Below are 21,772 nucleotides of genomic sequence, written 5' to 3'. Positions count from 1 at the left end.
TCTATTGATTGACACTGGTCTCATGTCTCTATCTTCCTGCTGACGAAAGTTATTACAAAAAGAAGATTAATTTTGGACATGCAATTCCGTTTTCTATCAGTAGGGGTAAAATTGAAGGTTGTGAAAGATGTCCCCTGTCCCAATCTATTTATTGACACTGGTCACATGTCTACAGGCCCTTTAACTAAAAAGCTATTACAAAAACACCGCCCACTGAGGCATAGCAAAAAACGAAGAAAATTTGCACTTTCCCCATGGTCCCTTACCGAATGCTGCGCGAAGAGCGAGCTCTCCCGGCTTAATGCACATTGCGACGGCTTGTGCGGGGCAGTGCTTATTACATCGAGCGAAAATTATGAAAAGGGAGGCTGTGAAACATGATCAGCTTTGCCCTTTTGGCGGTCACATTGTTTCGATTTTTTTAGGTCAAGTCGTTTTGGAGTTATTGCCATTTATCTCTGAATGTGTCACGAAAATCGAAAACAAAACTAACTTAACCCCGCTAAATACACTTACTCTGGCTTAGAAAATCAGCCAGCTCCTCGGCAGAGGGTTGTGTTCGGCTTTGGTCCACAAACACGGTTCTGGAGAAATCTCCAAGCCGTCGCCGTAGAGGGTCAGGCAGATCCATGTTGACAGGAACAGACGCGAGTCCGTAGCAACGAAGGCGGATCTCGTGCGGTGGCGACTGTCCAGCTGTGACCGGGGTGTGTTTTCTCTCTCACTCACATTACTCAGATTAACCCGTTTTTTGGAGAGTATGATGAGTAAGGTAAATGATCTGGTTTTGAATGTTACATTCTGTATAAATAAGTAGCAAATATGATCTATTTTGCAATTTATGTATAAAATTATGGAAGCTTATTTCCGTCACGGAATAAAATATTAAAAAGTAAAAATTGCGTGTTTATATCTCGTAATTCTGAGATTACGCTCGATTCATTTATATAATCGTAATTTATATCTCACAATTTTCCTGTCTTTTTCCCTTGCAATTCTGAGGAAAAAGTCAGAATTGCAAACAATATATAAAAATAAAAAACAAACTCAGAATTGCGAGATTAAAGTCACAAAATGAGCTTTCATATAACAACGATAAACTTCGTTCAAGAAAAAAAAAGCATCAACCCAGCAAACAACTGTTGTAAAAAAGTTTTTTTTTCGTATCATAAATGGTCATGATAATGTTTTTATCCGACGTATTTAAGACTACAGATGTTAGGTTTTTCACATTATACGTTTTTTATTCACAACGTTGCAGAAACGCAGTTTTAACGTTTATCACATCAGCAACATCTTATGACAATTTATAAACATAGGCCTATTCATAATATGCTTTGGAGTCATTAAAGCATAGTAACTCATATATATATATATATATATAATAAAATAACTTTATTTTTTGAATACATTTAAATTGATGAAAATCAGTCAGTTCAGAGTCTTTTGTGTAATGCCAGCATTACAGGGTTAATATGTACAATTAATTTACAAGACAGTTTCCATGGACGTCAAGGTGTCCGAACGATCCAACGTGTCATAAAAACGCAGACAGGTCTTGTACTGCAGGAGTTTCTCGTACAGGTGACTGTGTCCTGCCCCGCTACTCAGCTCCACGCTCAGATCTGTGTACCTGCCAAAACATTAGAAAGATCATCTGTCAATCCTTTGAACGCTCAAAATATTCATTCTTATGTCATATTCAAAGCTTGAACCTTACCTTTGTGATATTCTCCAAAACACCAGTGTGTTTATAGCCATTAATGTGGCCAGCGTAAAGAAAAACCTCTCCATGTTGCCACTGCTGAGGTTATTAGGATAGAAGTTTCCTGTAATCATAAACACAATATTGAGCTCATCTTCTGAGACTTGACATTGCACCACAATAACAAGTTCAACACTTTCAAGAGTGAAGTATCTTTACCTCCTGACACAAAATAAAGGAAGTGAACGAGGAAAGCCCCTAGAAAGCAGCCACCTCCGTATGAGAGGGTTAGGAAATGCAAGGAGACACCTCTAAGGTTGCTGGGAGTCAGACAGAAGGATATGAGAGAGCCTGAGCAGAGGAACAAAAGAGGCGGGTGGATTTTGTGAATTTTTTATGACGTTCATGGCTGATTCTTAGGATTGAATCAATGATGTGTTGAAAATGAATATATATTGTAAAATGCTTTTATGCAAAAACAACTGGATTGCGGCTGTTTAATGGGCACTTTAACATCATGGATATTGTATGCATTTTAAAAAGTGAAGTGAGAATACGTACATGCTGGTGTCACAAAGGCCTCTGCCACTCCCAGTAAAATGTACTGGGGCGTAAGCTGGAAACAGGTCATAGAGGACACATGCAGGACCTTTCCTGATAATGTCTGCTCCACTTGGGGGTAATTCTTCCTGTGGATTTCGGAGATCCCTGCCAGTAGTGCTGAGAGAGCTGCACAGGCATGACCCATAACTGTAGGGAAATGTAGTTTTTTATAACAGTAAAGCACTAGGTTTTATATACATCAAATGTACATATAAATTGTTATTATAGCATTTCAAAAGTACCAGGCCTGGCTTTAGGTATCAGTATAAGTTCCTAGGCCACTGCTGAATCAACACCTAATACTTTGGCTCGTTCGATGGACACTTTACAATGCCATGTGAGGATTCAGACACACTGCTTGCCTCACATACAGTGGGTATAGAAAAGAATCACCCCCTTTAAAATAATCACATTTTGTTGCTTTGCAACACACATTTTGTTCCAACTCAGTGATTCTAGTTATTTATTTTTTTCGGACATGTTGGCGTTATATCCTTCACTTGGATGTTATAAGTTGCACTGAGTAAATACAGCTGGATAAAACAAAAACGGCATCCGTCTTCATTTCAGGCCGCAAAGGAACAAAATGTGATTACTTTAAAGGGGGGTAATTCTTTTCTAGACCCACTGTACAGTTTGGACTCATGGGTTAGTGTACATTTTAGCTGCATTCACTTGTTATCGTAATTAACGTATATATGAGTTTCCTAGTCGGTTATTGGACATTATCGGTTTTTCAAGTCATATATACGAATGGGAAATTCTAAGATAATTTTGATATTGGAGTTTTTGAGTTGGGTGGGTCATAAACTTTAAACATTGAGGCAGACAGAACCGTTGCTTTCTCTTGCCATGTATATTTACATATATAACCAGTTGATATATACTGTATGTATTTTACACACCGAAAATAGTATTTATTTGACTGAAACTCCAGAAACATCAGCAAGTTGATTGCGAATGTATACAATAGCATGGATAATGGTGGCCAGTCTGCTGAATATGTACTGAATATCTTCTTTACATTTTGACTTTAATAAGATTAACACAGTTTTTAATAGGCATTATTGAACCTGCCATCCTCTATCATTTCTATTCTTTCCGACAACAAAGCACTTGAATGTGACAAGCTCATAATAATGACTTCAGATGTGGGAAGTAGTATATTTTCGAAATGGGACATTTCCGATAGCACATGAAGGCAGCATAAGCTGAACAAGTAGTTCATTAATTGTTGTTAGGATGCTCACTTATAAATGTGGCTGGTGAGGGCAGTATTTTCTTTGGAGACTGGTAGCAGGTGTTCAGAAGCTCCAGCAGTGGTGCTAAGATCAGCACCGGCAGTATACTGATGACCTTCATCACTGCTACTGGCAGGAGAAAGCCGTTGAGTTTTAAGTTGGAATGCATCGTCTGTAGATAATAGCCTGATGGGATCTATTAAAAGATTTGAAATAAAGACATTACAGAAGCTAATTGCTGAACAAAAGTATGGATTCAACTAAAAATTAAGCTGTTACATACTCACCTGGGTAATGCAAGCTCGATATAAAAGCTGAAGTCCAAAGAGAGGGAACAGTTTGACTAGGATCTTGACGTTTTCCACACTGGTCTCACTGTAACGACCCCCATTGTTTTCCTTAGCACGGTCTAGCCAGTTGGCAACATCTCCGCTTAAATGGCGATAATGGAGGCAGCACATTTTGAGAGAACTGAGGAACACTCCCAGCGTAGTTAGCAAGGAACTGCCTGTTAGTTCACAGAAGAAAATTCAAAGTTGTTAAGGAACAGAAATCAGAACAATTGAACAACTGGTAATTATTTTTAAGAGAATTTATCTGTGAAATCATTGGACAAGAGATATATGTATTTCTGTGTATGTGTTATGAATGGCACTGTTACCTTTTTTTGGACGGAAAGTCAGCTTGTTGCGCACCATGTGAATGGCGATGAGAACAGAGGTGAAAGGGATGAGAAAACACAGGTTTTTGGCAACTGACTGCTGAATGTAGGCAATCCCCAAAAAAACAACAGTTGAGTTCAGGTTGACCAGCCAGTAAAACCTGTGGATTATAAACAGCTGCAGCATTTGTACCTATTGTACAATGTGTTTCAAATGTGCACTCAGTAATTTCTTCCTCATTTAAAACCTTTTCATTTCTCAAGAAATACAAAGTACTTTAAAAAAAATAGTGCTTCAGTTATAACCGTAGAAAAGCTATAAGCTTTTCCATGTAAGATTAAAGCTATTTTATCTTACATGGAGCGGGTCACCTCAAGGAGGCCACCATTTTAAGATCACATGATCAAAATATGAAAATAGATTTTAATTATGAAATATAATAGTTTATTTTTAAAAAACAGTTGCCAAATGCACAGGCTTTCTAGCATTAATATTATGCTACTATAGCAACTTTTTTTTCTAATTTTGTCTCTCATATTTGAGGTATACCTATGATGAAAATTACAGGCCTCTCTCATCTTTTTAAGTGGGAGAACTTGCACAATTGGTGGCTGACTAAATACTTTTTTGCCCCACTGTATATGAGTTTCCTAGTCGGTTATTGGACATTATCGGTTTTTCAAGTCATATTTACAAATGGGAAATTCTAAGATAATTTTGATATTGGAGTTTTTGAGTTGGGTGGGCCATAAACTTTAAACATTGAGGCAGACAGAAACGTTGCTTTCTCTTGCCATGTATATTTACATATATAACCAGTTGATATATACTGTATGTATTTTACACACCGAAAATAGTATTTATTTGACTGAAACTCCAGAAACATCAGCAAGTTGATTGCGAATGTATACAATAGCATGGATAATGATGGCCAGTCTGCTGAATATGTACTGAATATCTTATTTACATTTTGACTTTAATAAGATTAACACAGTTTTTAATAGGCATTATTGAACCTGCCATCCTCTATCATTTCTATTCTTTCCGACAACAAAGCACTTGAATGTGACAAGCTCATAATAATGACTTCAGACGTGGGAAGTAGTATATTTTCGAAATGGGACATTTCCGATAGCACATGAAGGCAGCATAAGCTGAACAAGTAGTTCATTAATTGTTGTTAGGATGCTCACTTATAAATGTGGCTGGTGAGGGCAGTATTTTCTTTGGAGACTGGTAGCAGGTGTTCAGAAGCTCCAGCAGTGGTGCTAAGATCAGCACCGGCAGTATACTGATGACCTTCATCACTGCTACTGGCAGGAGAAAGCCGTTGAGTTTTAAGTTGGAATGCATCGTCTGTAGATAATAGCCTGATGGGATCTATTAAAAGATTTGAAATAAAGACATTACAGAAGCTAATTGCTGAACAAAAGTATGGATTCAACTAAAAATTAAGCTGTTACATACTCACCTGGGTAATGCAAGCTCGATATAAAAGCTGAAGTCCAAAGAGAGGGAACAGTTTGACTAGGATCTTGACGTTTTCCACACTGGTCTCACTGTAACGACCCCCATTGTTTTCCTTAGCACGGTCTAGCCAGTTGGCAACATCTCCGCTTAAATGGCGATAATGGAGGCAGCACATTTTGAGAGAACTGAGGAACACTCCCAGCGTAGTTAGCAAGGAACTGCCTGTTAGTTCACAGAAGAAAATTCAAAGTTGTTAAGGAACAGAAATCAGAACAATTGAACAACTGGTAATTATTTTTAAGAGAATTTATCTGTGAAATCATTGGACAAGAGATATATGTATTTCTGTGTATGTGTTATGAATGGCACTGTTACCTTTTTTTGGACGGAAAGTCAGCTTGTTGCGCACCATGTGAATGGCGATGAGAACAGAGGTGAAAGGGATGAGAAAACACAGGTTTTTGGCAACTGACTGCTGAATGTAGGCAATCCTCCAAAAAACAACTGTTGAGTTCAGGTTGACCAGCCAGTAAAACCTGTGGATTATAAACAGCTGCAGCATTTGTACCTATTGTACAATGTGTTTCAAATGTGCACTCAGTAATTTCTTCCTCATTTAAAACCTTTTCATTTCTCAAGAAATACAAAGTACTTTAAAAAAAATAGTGCTTCAGTTATAACCGTAGAAAAGCTATAAGCTTTTCCATGTAAGATTAAAGCTATTTTATCTTACATGGAGCGGGTCACCTCAAGGAGGCCACCATTTTAAGATCACATGATCAAAATATGAAAATAGATTTTAATTATGAAATATAATAGTTTATTTTTAAAAAACAGTTGCCAAATGCACAGGCTTTCTAGCATTAATATTATGCTACTATAGCAACAATTTAGCACAGTCCATTTCACAAACTCACATTTGAATTGTTTCATTTGACACACAAACTTCCCGCGCAACTAAGAATGCAGTTCCACTGAGTAAGCTAAAGCTTTAAAAGCTTTTTTTTTACGTTTAATAGAGGGCTAGATGATCATTTCACTGTAGCTATTGTTTGTTGCTGTTCCAGTTGATCTAACTTACCATTAAATTATGCGTTTGTTAAATGGGCCACAATGATTATGTGTTACATCAGTGAATCGGTCGCAATGAGCATTTTATAGTAGCCTAAAGCATGACAAATTTAAGTACTTCTGGTGGTGGCGGTAACATATTTTCGAATATGTTGGCCTATATTTTGTTTTATGTATTATTATTCAATACTCTGTCATCTCTATTTGCTAAGTAGCTTTTAGTTCACTCAGAACACGTTTTTTCAAACCACAAAAAACTAAAAGCCTCAAACCACATGAATAAGATGCTGGTAGCACAATCTGATAGGTAGCATTTTTCACTATCGATTTGTGCTACCAGCATCTTATTCATGTAGTTTGAGGCTTTTTTTAATGTCCATACCTACCCCTACCTTAAATCTACTTGTTCACACCTACTATATTTACAATGTAAATATATTTTTGGTAGCACAATCTGATAGGTAGCATGTTTCGTCGGTACACCGGCTCTGGCTAAATGCTGCCACTTTATCTCAGTAAACCTGTTTTTAGACACTTTTCCTCTCAAAATGAATGAATCATGGCGAATAGCATTTCTACAATGTAAACTGTAATATTTAGCTTTTTACATCCACACAACTAGGTGTCAGTAGTCTATAAGAACAAGACAACTGCATTTTCTACCAGTGAAACAAAATGCTGTATTGGCATGTAGAGAAAAATCTTTGTTCTGATTATATAATAATGGCCTTTTAGTATCTTACCAGTTGAAGAAGGACATGAGATGGCGTTGATCACAGCCTTGAAGGTGATCATCTTTTTAAGTGGGAGAACTTGCACAATTGGTGGCTGACTAAATACTTTTTTCCCCACTGTATTGTAATAGCTTCCAAATTACAAAAGTAACTGTACCCATAGAAAATCAAAATCAAAAGTGAGATCTCTTTAACATCTCAAATATTTATCCTAGACAGAAATTAGTTTAATTTAAGATCGAAACTTGTCTCCTGAGACAAAAACTCTAACACTCTCACATTTCTCCTTTAAAGAGTTTAAAGGATTTTTTTCAGATTTTTCTCCTTAGCTAGAGACACTGGATCTCTCATATTTGTATGCTCAAACGTTTTGAAGAGATCTCAATAACATCACACATTGTGCTCAGGTGTCTCTCAGGAGACACGTTTGACAAGTTTGAGAAGCAGGAGACTCAAGCAAAAATCTCCATCTCCAAAAATCTCCATCTCAAATTGTTGAGAATTCCAAACCTATATCAATAACAACACAGATGACCGATATTGTTGAAATCACTTTCAGAACATTTTGTTTCCAGTTGATAAATGATAAAATCATTGACAGCCAATCAAAAACCACTGATTTTAAAGAGCTCAAGCATTTAAAGCGGCAGATGACATAACTGCAGTGCATAGTTATGATACAGAACGTTATTGTCTGTTCCTGTGGATCTTTATAGTTATCGTTCTTGATGTGAACGAGCCTTTACTCTTTGTTATGGACTTGAATGATCCCTCGAACAGGCTTGTTGTGCTACTTTTCCAATGGGTTATACTTACAGTTTTCACTTTGCATTCAATAAAAAAAAGACAGCAGAATATCATATGCAAATATATATATATATATATAAAAAGTCATATTTTTTAATACCAGAACCGGATGACATTCTTTTTAGTACTGTTTGTGCGTTCTTCTGCCGATGCGAATGGAATAAAGTACTATATATGTTCTGACTGAACTTTCTGCCAGGCTTTCTCGTCCAACATTAGTGCCTGACCTTACAAATACTCTGCTCGATGAATGGACAAAAATGGCCACAAAAACACACCAAAATCTTGTGGAAAGCCTTCCAAGAAGAGTGGAAGCTATTATAGCTGCAAAGGGTGAACCAACTCTAGATTAAAGTCTATGTATTTTAGAATGCAATGTCAGTGAAGTCCCTGTTGGTGTAACGGTCAGGTGTCCTTATACTTTTGTCCATGTTTTTTTTTTCATTGCATTACTTGCATTTCTTTTAGACCAGGGGTCTCACTTACCATGAAACTTTACCCATCCCTGAGCAAGTGAGTGTGAGTTAGTTAGTGTATATGCCGGGGCTGATTGTGAAGAGGAATGCCATTGAATTTGAACCTTTTTTTTCACGCGCAAACCTCTTTTGTGCTCTAGCTGAAGAAATCCATTGTGCAGCTGGACACTCTGAGAAAGAGGGAGCTCAGAGCCGTTGTCTGCAGATGCTTCTGCTCAGCCTCAGGGAGCTGAATGGGGTGAATAGCGTCGGAAACAGCCATACCCAGGGAAAACAATGCCACTGGGCAGCTTTGAAGATTAAGAAATTAGGGATGGGGAGGCTGGGGCATAAATACAAATGCTGTTTTATTGTATTGGATGTGCATATGTTTGTGCACGAGTTGTACTTTTGAGGTCCTTTGTTGCGAACTTTCTAGCCTTCTGTATAGTTTCCCCAGTTTTTGTACATTGTGTAAATGGATTGAATATTCCAAAGCACTTCAGCTGGGATTGTTGAAATGTTCCAAATGTGAAACTCTCCTGATTCGCCGGTTTCCTTCCTCCAGTGCCGAATCAAAAGGAACGCAACAACTGGCCTTTACTTCACCGTTCTCCTGTTGCTAGGAAACCCTCGAGCACCGCTTGAGTTCCTTTCCTTTTTAAGGTCTACTCCACTCACCACATTTTCCTTTAATTGAAGACCGCTTACATATGAGAGGAAAACAATTAGTGTTTTGAATACTTTGTTTGCTGTTTGTCAGGGTCGTACTGCTCACCGCCTAGCCTGCCTGGTGGCTCTGTTGTGATATAAGAACAGAGTCAACATCTCATTTGAGCCGCTAAGTGTGTTTAATTGAAGGACTTAAATGTTCACGGCGCATCACATCTGTAAGAGCTGTAGATGTAAACTTTCTCATTGCTGCACAACAGGCTTGTTTTCTCATTCAAATGCCTTTGTAGGCTTTTTATGGATGGTTAGTGCTTTTTCCTGTTCAGTCAGCTGCCATTCTGTGCCACTGCAACCGAAATTAGCCACTCAGGGTGACTGAACAGACAGATTTTTCACTATTTTATTATAAATAAGGGCTCTTCAATGTTTTAGGTTCAACACATTATTTCTTCATATCAGGATCTGTTTTTCACTGTGTGATGTTTTGGCTGTCCATAAAATGAAAGAGAAAATAATTAACTGTACAACCACTACATCCAACACAGTGAATTGGAACGAATGGTCAAAAACAGATGAAAAGTCAAATCAGAGGGACTTGTGGCACAGTGATTGGCTGACTACACTGTCAAAGTGATAAATCCCGCCTCTCAGGTCTGAATCCATCAAACTGGTACAATTGAATAGACTGATTACAAAGGAAACGAGTCACTCATTTGGACGACACCACATTTGCTTACATCTGAATGAAAGTAAACTTGACATGACTTGAAATGATGGTGGGTTTTAATGCTCTCAGCTCAGTAAAATGAATGATTTATGAATAATGATTTGAAAAGGTGGCTAATAAAAATTGTATTTAAAATTTCGATTTGACTCTTTTTGTAGTTTCTGATTATTTGACATTTATTTTAGATGCAATATGAAAAAGGTTTAAAAAAAAGGACTTATTTTATTTAAATGAATAGAATGTTAATATAAACTTTCTAAATGTCATACTTATGGTTGTCTATTTTGAATTATTATGACAATTTTAGTGTGAATAGTTTGTTTCTTGCCTGTAAAGCACTTTGAACTGCATTGATTTGTTCGGGAAAAGTGCTACATAAATATAATTTTATTGATTGATTTGATCGATCGATAAACATACCAAAACAATTATTGGTTTTAAAATTGTGATATTTATTAAAATATTATTATTGATATATTTTTATATTATGTCTATTTACATTATATATAAATTTGTATATTTTACACATTATATAAATATTATATTTTACATATACATGTATATTATTAAAGCAATAAGCCCCAAGAAGCCATGGTTTACAGTGAATTTATAACAGCTAAGGGGCGTTGTAAAACCCCCTTAGCTGTTGTAAATTCACTTTATTACACGGCTCTGTGGAATACTTGATTCTGATATGAGATAAAGTTGCAATTGTGAGATATGAAGTTGCAGTAGTGAGATATGAAGTTGCATTTGTGAGATATAAATGTGCAAATGTGAGATATGAAGTTGCAGTTGTGAACTATAAATTCACAAATATGAACAATAAAGTCGTAAATGTGAGATACGAAGTCACAGTTGTGAACTATAAAGTCACAAATGTGAACAATAAAGTCACAAATTTGAGATATGAAGTCACAGTTGTGAGATATAAAGTCACGATCATGAGATATAAGGTTGCAATTGTTAAATATAAAGTCGCAAATGTGAGATATGTAGTCAAAATTGTGAGCTGCAAAGATGCTATTGTTAGACATAAAGTCACAAATGTGAGATGAAGTCACAATTGAGATATTAAGTATTTTTATTCTTTAATATATAATTTTAAATATTAAATATGAAATATTTTATTGTTTTATTTAACTCTTTTTTTAAATTTATTTTTTTATAACTTTTTTTGAACTTTCCTAGTACCCTTTCAAAAATATTTTTAATTCCACGATTAAGATGCTTTATGCTCCACGCCGCGTATAACACAGCAGTGAAAACAAATCTAGGCATATATCCCAGCTTTTACATATTCTGACTGCTAAATACTTAATAAATGTCAGATTTATTAATAATGCATGCATTTTGTTATACTCGCATGTTAAATGTAAAAAAAGAGACAGTTGATAATCAATAATGATGGGTCAAAATGTAAAGAAGTCATTACAACCAGTCACACTGATCTCTTATGCCCCAAAGCATGCACTGAACTGTGTAGAACTGCACAAAGTTCAGCAAAGGCAATAATTCTTTGAACGATCTGTTAGCTTTCAGGGATGTTTGCAGTCTTGTCACTATGGAGCACTAAACTCTCGGGAATGTGGAATCCTGTTTTCTTAGGAACATTAAGGCATGTTTAGACTTATTCATATTTGGCCAACAGCAAAGTTTACTGGACACCTCATAGTGCAGAAAATATTTTCATTCTGAATTAATGTAAACACAATACCAACACTCCTTATTTGTGTGGTGTAATCTCAATTTTAAAGTCTGTACTCATGCTTTTAGATGTATTATTTATGAAAAGACCTGAATTTATTTAGTGTCTTAGCTAAAATTGTATTTATTATTATTATACATTATTATGTATTTATTATTATTCATATTTTTCATTTGTCTTTTCTAGTATCTTAAATGCATCAAAATAATTTTAAGAGTAGAACCTAGAAACACTGTTAATTAAAAGGTAATTTAAGGACATCAGGACGTTTGTTCATTTGTTTGTTTCTTATTCATTTATTTATTCTTTTAATTTTTACTGGATGAGATTATAAGTTTTATAAGAAGTATTATATACACAAATAATTATACACCCATAAATACAAAACAATGGCTGCTCCATGGATGTAAATGCAGATTTAGTGGTCCCCCTTATAACATGCAGTTTTACAACTGAAGAACAGACTGCATAAATTAAAGATAATCCTTGGTAAATTATGTTAATGTATTCGCATGGTCTCTGCATGCGTAACATGGGTAGTATATTACTAGTTTTGGGACACTATTGTTTGTATCAAGTTGAACCGTAAACAACATATGCCCCTTTACATGAATGTGAGTCTCCAAAAGATGCACAATATTGAAAATAAAAGCACTTCCATATACTATGCAGTCATTGAAGATGCTTCTGAAAGTTACATTATCTGCTCTTTCTCCACCGTTTTTTTGTGTGATGCTGATCTTGGTTTGTTTGATCAGAGTCTGTTTAAACAGTCTGAGCTCATTGTGTCTAATGAGTTGTGCTTCTTATTAAATTTAGCCAAGTTGTCCTCAACAGCCTTCAGAGATAACCTGCTTGAGTGTTTGGCCTGCTGTTACAAGCCATGCTGACTTTGTTGAACATGCTGGAAATAGCATATTTAATAGCCCCCCCAAAAAAAGTGCTATATTCACCATCAGAATTGCAAGGCATAAACTCAGAATTCTGACTTTTTTTCTAAACGTGCAATTCCAAGTTTACATCTCACAATTCTCTTTTTTTCTTAGAATTGCGTTTTCCGTGGTGGAAACTGGCTTCCATATAAAACTGAGCCATCATCTTTGGTAAATGACCAATTTTGATGAGTAATAAACATTTCTTATACAACAGAAAATAATAATCAGTCTCATTACAAACATTCTGTACTTTTTACTCACCCTAACTAGCCTAGTTTCTGCTAATAGAGTTAACTTGACTCACTCTGCTTTTGAATCAAATGTTCCAAACTAACCCTGTTCATACAAATGAGTCGAGGAACATGCTGATCCCTAAGGAGTAGATAATATATCTCATTCAAGCAGTTACACCTCTCTTTCTCAAAACCAAATATGTACCAGACCTTTTGAAATCTGATAATCGCGCTTCCCGTAATCTCCTTGCATTGGAAAGTATCTTAAATGCTGTGCAAGAGCATTTTTTTTAGGATTGTTTTCAAACCAAGACAAGAATGCGAGCATCCCCAGGGGTGCACATGCATAAAAGGGTGCAAATATGCATATAACATCTTGTTTTCAGGGTCACTGATGATGCATTGGTTACTCTTTTGCTTAACCAATATGCATTCCCTCAAGTTAAGAGGGCACTGATATTGTCGTGGATATTGGCAAACACCTTGTTCTTTTGTGGTTGTTGCTTTATGCAGTTATTATTTCACAAAATTAATCGTATTTATGCATGAGGGCTAGTTATTTCCAAAATCATCATTTAAAAGGAAAAAAAATGAAACAAACAACACAACAACACACACATGTTGGGTTTCCATGTTTTATGGGGACATAAAATCAGGCAATGGCCATAGGCGTAATGGTTTTTAAACTGTACAAACTGTATTTTCTAAAACTTAATTCTGTATGATTTATAAGCTGTTTTCCTCATGGGGACCAAAAAATTATAAAAAAAATAAAAGTCACCACAAGGTCAAAATTTACTGGTATTACTATTCCTGTTAAACAGTTTTTATAGTTCATATTAGTGAATAAAAATATAATTTAAAGCAGTGTGATTTGTATGATAATTTATCAATGATAATTTATCATTGTACTACATGTGCCATGATAAAAACATTATTTAAAAAAATCGGATATATCACCATTTTTAAATTAACAGATACTAGGAAATTGGAAATTTCAATTCTATATTGGCCAGTGAACTAAAAATGGTCTCATATTTCATTTCAGATATCTGTCACCTTACTCCACTTGTCTGTGCCCACTGCGTTTAAAAACAGATGTGCGGATTGCGGAGTGAGAGCGGAGCAGGGAGCGCAGTTTTTTGAAAGTCGAAGCGCTCCAGGAGTGGAAATGGAAAAGCCGGAGTGGAGCTGGAGCGGAGTGATTACGGAACGCTTTGAGCAGGTAGGGAAAACCTGTCTCTTCGCTCCGCTCCAGACTGAAAGCTTCCAGACCAGTGAACCTACATTTGGAACAAATTTCATCGATAGAGAAGAAATATACGAACTAGCTGGCAAAGTTTTGCCTGAAATGTAAGTCACTCAACTTTAATAGCTTATTTATTGAGTTGTAATAGCACACGCGTAATCACAGCGTAGCTGATATTCAGTATAAGCAGCCAAATGTATGGTATCTTATATTAAAGGCATGATTATGTTATGTTATGAAACTGTGGTTGCAATTATCTATGACAACAATACAGCCTAATGCATTACAGTGTGTATTGTAATGCAGTAAGAATTTCTCGTAAGATTAATAATAATAATAATTATTAAATGCATAATTAAGTGCTGCCATTTTTAACATCCACATGGTTATAATGCATTGTAGTCTGTGGTTAGAATTATTTCTGAAAAGACTATTTATATATTGTACATTAATGCGTTATATATACAGTCTCCATAGAAAGTATTACCAAACTTTTTTTGTGTGTGTGGTGGTCTGTGGGCGGTGCGCGCACTTCCAGCCGAACTCACGGTGCGCGAAGCGATGCGATGCGCTTCATCCATGCAGCGGAGAGCGGAGTGGATCTGACCGCTGAAGGGGGTATCTCCTCCCGTTACCCAACCAATGTGATACTCTCCGGCTCTTCGGGAGAGGTGTTCCTCTGTCGTCTCGATTGTCTTCACCTTGTTTACTCGTAACAGCAATATTTCTTCACATTCAGAGAATAATGGAAGCGCTCGCGACGAGATGCGCACTGTTTCTTGCGCAGATCGCACTCTTCAGTAATACAGGTATGTAAAGCAGGAATCTCTAGTTTACTTGATCTGTTTTTAATAAATCCGTCAATATTGGGCTGATAAATGAGTGTAGTGTATATAATGCTGAACAGATGCGGGAAGTGCTGGATGTCATAGTTTGCACACCAAGCTTATTTTTATTGAACTTGGAGTTCAAACTTAAACATGATTTATTTCTAGCTAAACATGATCTATGCCCAAAATTTCAAGTCGTTCTTTCATAATAAGTCATATCATGGCAATTCAAATATTTTCTTTTTGTCTGCTGTATTGTATTGCAAGTCAATATTGAACAAGAGAACATGGAACATTGTTTAAACAGAGAGTCTGTTTGAGCATATGCTTTATATACAGCCTTTAAATTCATAATCATAAGTTCAATTCATGTTTTTTTCTGCACTGTAAAATATTTCAACCCATTAAAATTGGTTTAATTGCTGCTTTATATTTTTGTGCTGCCAAAGTCACAACACTGCTAAGTTCGTGCACCGTTTCTATCTCTTTGAATGTAATTACTGATGAACAAAATCAAGTTTAAACTCAAAAATCAATACAATTAAATTGAAATAACAGGAAAAATTGCTATAAAAAAACAAAACCAAACAGTGTATTAATATAATGATTTAAATATTTTAGTGTGGTCTTACTTTACCAAGTAAATGGAAGTTACATAGGAAAAAATAATAATAAAACATTAACATTAAAAACTATTTTGCAGTCTGAGTTTCATTACCATGTTGGCAGCTTTTTATTTATTTATTTACATATCACACAGAGAAAGATTTGTGTGGCTGAGGTCATTCTGGTTCAGCATACTAGTGTATGAGCAACTGAGAAAGACACTTGCAAGTCAATATTGAACAAGAGAACATGGAACATTGTTTAAACAGAGAGTCTGTTTGAGCATATGCTTTATATACAGCCTTTAAATTCATAATCATAAGTTCAATTCATGTTTTTTTCTGCACTGTAAAATATTTCAACCCATTCAAATTGGTTTAATTGCTGCTTTATATTTTTGTGCTGCCAAAGTCACAACACTGCTAAGTTCGTGCACCGTTTCTATCTCTTTGAATGTAATTACTGATGAACAAAATCAAGTTTAAACTCAAAAATCAATCAAATTAAATTGAAATAACAGGAAAAATTGCTATAAAAAAACAAAACCAAACAGTGTATTAATATAATGATTTAAATATTTTAGTGTGGTCTTACTTTACCAAGTAAATGGAAGTTACATAGGAAAAAATAATAATAAAACATTAACATTAAAAACTATTTTGCAGTCTGAGTTTCATTACCATGTTGGCAGCTTTTTATTTATTTATTTACATATCACACAGAGAAAGATTTGTGTGGCTGAGGTCATTCTGGTTCAGCATACTAGTGTATGAGCAACTGAGAAAGACACGATATGAAACCCTTAAAAGATATTTTGTATGCTTATAAGGGAGGGGCTTACATTCTAGAATCTGGATTATGACTCAGGTTTCTGTCAATTCCTTTGCTGTAGTATTATACAGTATATATTAATATGTATGTAGTGCACTGTACAATGTGAAATGTGCAGTTGTTGTCTCAAGTGCACTCAGCAATTTTTGCAATTTAAGGATTTGTACATAAAGTTGTGAATACTTCAAATTGGTTTAATTGCTGCTTTATATTTTTGTGCTGCCAAAGTCACAACACTGCTAAGTTCGTGCACCGTTTCTATCTCTTTGAATGTAATTACTGATGAACAAAATCAAGTTTAAACTCAAAAATCAATCAAATTAAATTGAAATAACAGGAAAAATTGCTATAAAAAAACAAAACCAAACAGTGTATTAATATAATGATTTAAATATTTTAGTGTGGTCTTACTTTACCAAGTAAATGGAAGTTACATAGGAAAAAATAATAATAAAACATTAACATTAAAAACTATTTTGCAGTCTGAGTTTCATTACCATGTTGGCAGCTTTTTATTTATTTATTTACATATCACACAGGGAAAGATTTGTGTGGCTGAGGTCATTCTGGTTCAGCATACTAGTGTATGAGCAACTGAGAAAGACAAGATATGAAACCCTTAAAAGATATTTTGTATGCTTATAAGGGAGGGGCTTACATTCTAGAATCTGGATTATGACTCAGGTTTCTGTCAATTCCTTTGCTGTAGTATTATACAGTATATATTAATATGTATGTAGTGCACTGTACAATGTGAAATGTGCAGTTGTTGTCTCAAGTGCACTCAGCAATTTTTGCAATTTAAGGATTTGTACATAAAGTTGTGAATACTTAATACTTTTAAGTGATGTTCAGTCACATTAGCTCACAGGAATCATATCAGTCTTCTAGAAAAAGCTATTTTATTCTACTTGGAGTGGGTTCCCATTTGTGGGCGTTGCCAGGTTGAGATCACATGACCAACAGTGGTATGCAATTGGCTGAGTTACTACTTCTAATAATAATCAATGCAGCTAGCACCAGAAACAGGTGAAAATTTGTTGAGATTGAATCCAAGAATGTCTACTATAAGGATGAAAATAAATGAAGAATAAGAGAAGATAAGCAGCTTCAATGCAAAACAGCAGCAGTTAGTAAACTTCATTCATCCAGACCAGTAGGTGTCAGTATAGTCTAAAACCAATGACAATACTGGGACCAATAAGAGCACGGAAACTTATTGAGTTCACTTCTAAGTTCTAAGTTGGTATTTCTACCTTAAATTACATTTAAAACGACTTGTTAGTCTAAACTGTTAAAAAAATTGGAGGAAAAAAAGCACAATCCTGTAGAAAAAATGTGGCTATTGATGGGTTTTATTTTTTTAGTGTCTACTATTTTAATTTGTTATACAGTGCAAGTACCCTGTGTGAATAAAGTGTAGCTTGGCTCAAAGTTAACATATGCCACCATTGTGCCCAGTTCAGTAGAAAGTGACAAATGCTTATTCAAACTCAGACTTCAATCCTAGGCTCATTATTTTGTCTGCTGTCTGTTACGAAATGCCAAGAAGCGACTGATATGCCAGGATTAATCTTTTGGATGCCGTCTGAGACAAAGCCTCTAAGAGCTGACCAAAGCCATTTTACTAGGACTTGGAAAAGCCCTTTTGTAAGTCAGCTAGTGAACCGGGATAGCAAGTCGGTACCTGCTAAAAAAAAGCGGTCAGCTGCTCCTTCAACCCTTACTACTTTTCTTCTTTTCTGTTCGGTGTTCTAAATGATGCAGTGATGAAATGTGTGGCACAAAAGAAGGGCTGAATCTTAGGATGCGAGCTAGTGAATGAAATCTCTCTCTCTCACCATCTGTCTTCCCAAGTGTTGTACTATAGCTAACAAGTTTTTTTCCGTTCTACACTTTTTTGGCACAGCTCTGTTTTTCCTCTGAGAAAGTCCCTGTGTTGTTTGTCGGATCTTGGGTTTGTGACAGATGGTAGTTGCGAACTGTAAAGCTGTCTGTCCGGGGTTCATGCGGCCCCCCCCTGCCACATGCCTCATGTGTGTCCACCTGTGAGGGACGTGTGGCAGTGTGTGTCTCTACATGCTCCAATTAGTTGTGTGTCCAAGCAGAACAACCACTTCAGGCTTTAAGGTGAAGTGTGCCATTTTTCAATGTTAAAATACATCCATATCTCCCAGAGTGAAACAGGATATGTAATGGGGAAAATAACTTTATTTGATTAATCAGGATTGGATTGAATTGTGAAAGGTGGGTGTTACAGACTGAATGCAAGTTTGCTAAAATGGTAACTAAATAGCTGTTTGACTACATTATCAAATAGCTTATGTGGCCTCAGTGATGTCAGCAGAAAAGCGAATTTGATTTGCTCATCTGTTTTTGCGCCATTTCTGACTGATTGTGAGTCTGTGTATTATTAAAGGGGATTTTTCAGTGACTTTTTCAGCAGGTTACATCATCAAACCAGTATGTGGCGACAATTTTAAGAGTGAGTCACTGAACCGTTTGCTCAAATGATTTGTTTAAAAACACTGATTTATTCTGAAAACAAACCATGATTTATGAGTGAGCCACAAAATTATTCACTCAACCATTTCATTTGAAAAACACTGAATCATTCATGAAAGAAACAAGTGACTCAATTTATGAGCGAGTCTCAGAATCATTCACTTAACTGATTCATTCAAAAATACTAATTCATTCAGGAGTGAAACAAATGGCTCTCTTCATGTGTCACCAAATCATTCACCCATCCAATTTGTTCAAAAACAATGAATCATTCAGAAATTAAATGAGTGAATCGATTTATCAGTGAGTCATAAAATCATTAATTCAGCTGAGTCATTCAAAACATTGATTCATTTAGGAAATGAAATAAATAAAAGTGAAAGTGACTGACTGAATTTAGAATAGCGTAATTACCATACTATACCATACCATATTAGTCAGGGTATCTTCCGTCCAATCAATTTTTGTTTTAATATTGAAATCTGAAAAATGAAAAACGGGCACATATTTCGTTTTTCAATTATTCAAACAAAACGAAAAATCAAGAATCCGGCTTAATTTTTCGTTTTTACATTCAGGGATAGAAAACGAATAAGCAACTTGAATATTCGATCTCTACATGTGGGCGGGAATGAAACGCCCCTCTCTGCTAATTGGTCAACCAAACATTACAACATAATAATAGTCCTAAAAAAACCTTAATAATAGTCCTCCGCTTCTATTGATTCTTAACATGTTTATTTCTACTACATTTTATCTCTTCATCAAACAGCCAGATTAATGAATGGCTTGACACAAACCATACTGAAGCAGATCCTTTTGGCCCTAGGCATGCCTGTTTTATTATAGTTATCCACCCATTAAAATATGTGTGGCAAAGCTGCGCGATGCACTGCAGCGTTGGGCATTTTTCAGATTTCAATATTAAAACAAAAATTGATTGGACGGAAGATACCCTGATTCATATTGCTATCTACCATACCATACTATTGTACAGTTTTTTTATCTCATATGTTTATTTGGTGTAAATAGTGTGGTATGTTATTCTGAATTCAACAACTGTTTTTATAATAGAGTCAGTGTATCATATAGTCAAAGAATTCATTCATGATCATTGATTTATTCTAACTTTCCCATAAGGGGCAACTGATTTTCAGTTTTTTATTTATTTATTTATTTTATTTTATTTTTTTACCTTTTACCTTTTTTATGTCATTTTTAATGTTAAATTCTTACATTAAATAAATTAGAATAATATGACAATAGGCTGTTACCAATTCAGTATCCATACCAAATCAGTATTCAATGATATAGAACCTGGGTCTGAAGATGCTTTTAAATGTATTTACAGTTTAATGCTGATAAGATGGCTGTATGTGCATTTACAAATGTATAATGAAATTAGATTAATGTTTTATACAACATTTTTAATAGAAATATGAATAAAATTAAATAATACTTGAATTATGAAAGTAATATCGCCACTAGGTGGCTGTAAGTCATTGTGTTAATAAAGGATCCTTTTATTCAATCAATTGGTTCAAAATGCTTAATTCATTCATTTAGGAATAAAATCAAGCGGCTGTCTATAATAATTGGTAATTGAATTGTTGTCTATAATAATGGGTTTTTCAAAAACTGATTCATTTAGGAATGATACACCACTCTATGCGCCTACTGCGAGTCAGTCAGGTACACAACGGTTCTGTGACTTGGGTTTAGTTGGCAGAGAAAATAACAATTGTGTATGCCATCAGTTAGCTGGCCAATACTCCATATTAATTAAATAAACTCAGTTTATTGTCTAAAACTACCTGTGTTCACATAAATTAATAGTGGTCTGCGCTTGTCTACAATACATTCTCCCCGTGCTGCAGTGCATCGCGCAGCTTTGCCACACATATTTTAATGGGTGGATAACTATAATAAAACAGGCATGCCTAGGGCCAAAAGGCTCTGCTTCAGTATGGTTTGTGTCAAGCCATTCATTAATCTGGCTGTTTGATGAAGAGATAAAATGTAGTAGAAATAAACATGTTAAGAATCAATAGAAGCGGAGGACTATTATTAAGGTTTTTTTAGGACTATTATTATGTTGTAATGTTTGGTTGACCAATTAGCAGAGAGGGGCGTTTCATTCCTGCCCACATGTAGAGATCGAATATTCAAGTTGTTTATTCGTTTTCTATCCCTGAATGTAAAAACGAAAAATTAAGCCGAATTGTTTGAATAATTGAAAAACGAAATATGTGCCCGTTTTTCATTTTTCAGATTTCAATATTAAAACAAAAATTGATTGGACGGAAGATACCCTGATTCATATTGCTATCTACCATACCATACTATTGTACAGTTTTTTTTATCTCATATGTTTATTTGGTGTAAATAGTGTGGTATGTTATTCTGAATTCAACAACTGTTTTTATAATAGAGTCGGTGTATCATATAGTCAAAGAATTCATTCATGATCATTGATTTATTCAACAGATATAGAATCATTTACCTATTTATTCAAAACAATTGGCCATTTGCCTCAACGGCAAGGGGTGCATTTTTATTTGTTAAATATAGGCATTAGTTGTGTGTACAATTGGTCCAAATGCTACAGGGGACGCACTGAACCTCTGAGTCCTGTCTTTTCTCTCCTTCCCAAGACAGTGGAGGGGTCGAGCCTGAATGAACCGGGGCGGTGGATGGGATGGTGGCGAGGGGGGCTTCAGTGGTGAGC

General features: G+C 35.4%; 2 protein-coding genes across 2 annotated transcripts in view; one reads left to right on the top strand and one right to left on the bottom strand.

Moving 5' to 3' along the window:
- Window positions 1-1,488: 1,488 nt before the first annotated feature.
- LOC107575796 (solute carrier family 15 member 5-like) lies at window positions 1,489-7,547 on the bottom strand. The gene is made up of 9 exons (XM_016262130.1): window positions 7,496-7,547; window positions 5,683-5,903; window positions 5,405-5,591; window positions 3,837-4,057; window positions 3,559-3,745; window positions 2,267-2,455; window positions 1,925-2,056; window positions 1,721-1,829; window positions 1,489-1,633 (listed from the first exon to the last, which is right to left on the bottom strand). Exons 1-9 carry the CDS (start codon window positions 7,545-7,547, stop codon window positions 1,489-1,491), a joined length of 1,443 nt encoding a protein of 480 aa, XP_016117616.1.
- Window positions 7,548-14,848: 7,301 nt separating this feature from the next.
- Window positions 14,849-21,772, top strand: part of LOC107575789 (receptor-type tyrosine-protein phosphatase zeta-like) — a 76,278-nt gene continuing 69,354 nt past the window's right edge. Inside the window, exon 1 of the mRNA XM_016262120.1 lies at window positions 14,849-15,081. Coding sequence (XP_016117606.1) covers window positions 15,018-15,081 — 64 coding nt within the window. The 5' untranslated portion in view covers window positions 14,849-15,017. The remainder of the gene's footprint in view (window positions 15,082-21,772) is intronic.

The sequence above is a fragment of the Sinocyclocheilus grahami genome, unplaced genomic scaffold (genome assembly GCF_001515645.1).
Source record: "Sinocyclocheilus grahami isolate Dianchi unplaced genomic scaffold, SAMN03320097.WGS_v1.1 scaffold31.1, whole genome shotgun sequence".
Classification (NCBI taxonomy): domain Eukaryota; kingdom Metazoa; phylum Chordata; class Actinopteri; order Cypriniformes; family Cyprinidae; genus Sinocyclocheilus; species Sinocyclocheilus grahami.
The sequence above is the reverse complement of the archived record's forward strand: the minus strand, read 5'-3'. Positions and strand labels throughout refer to the sequence as shown.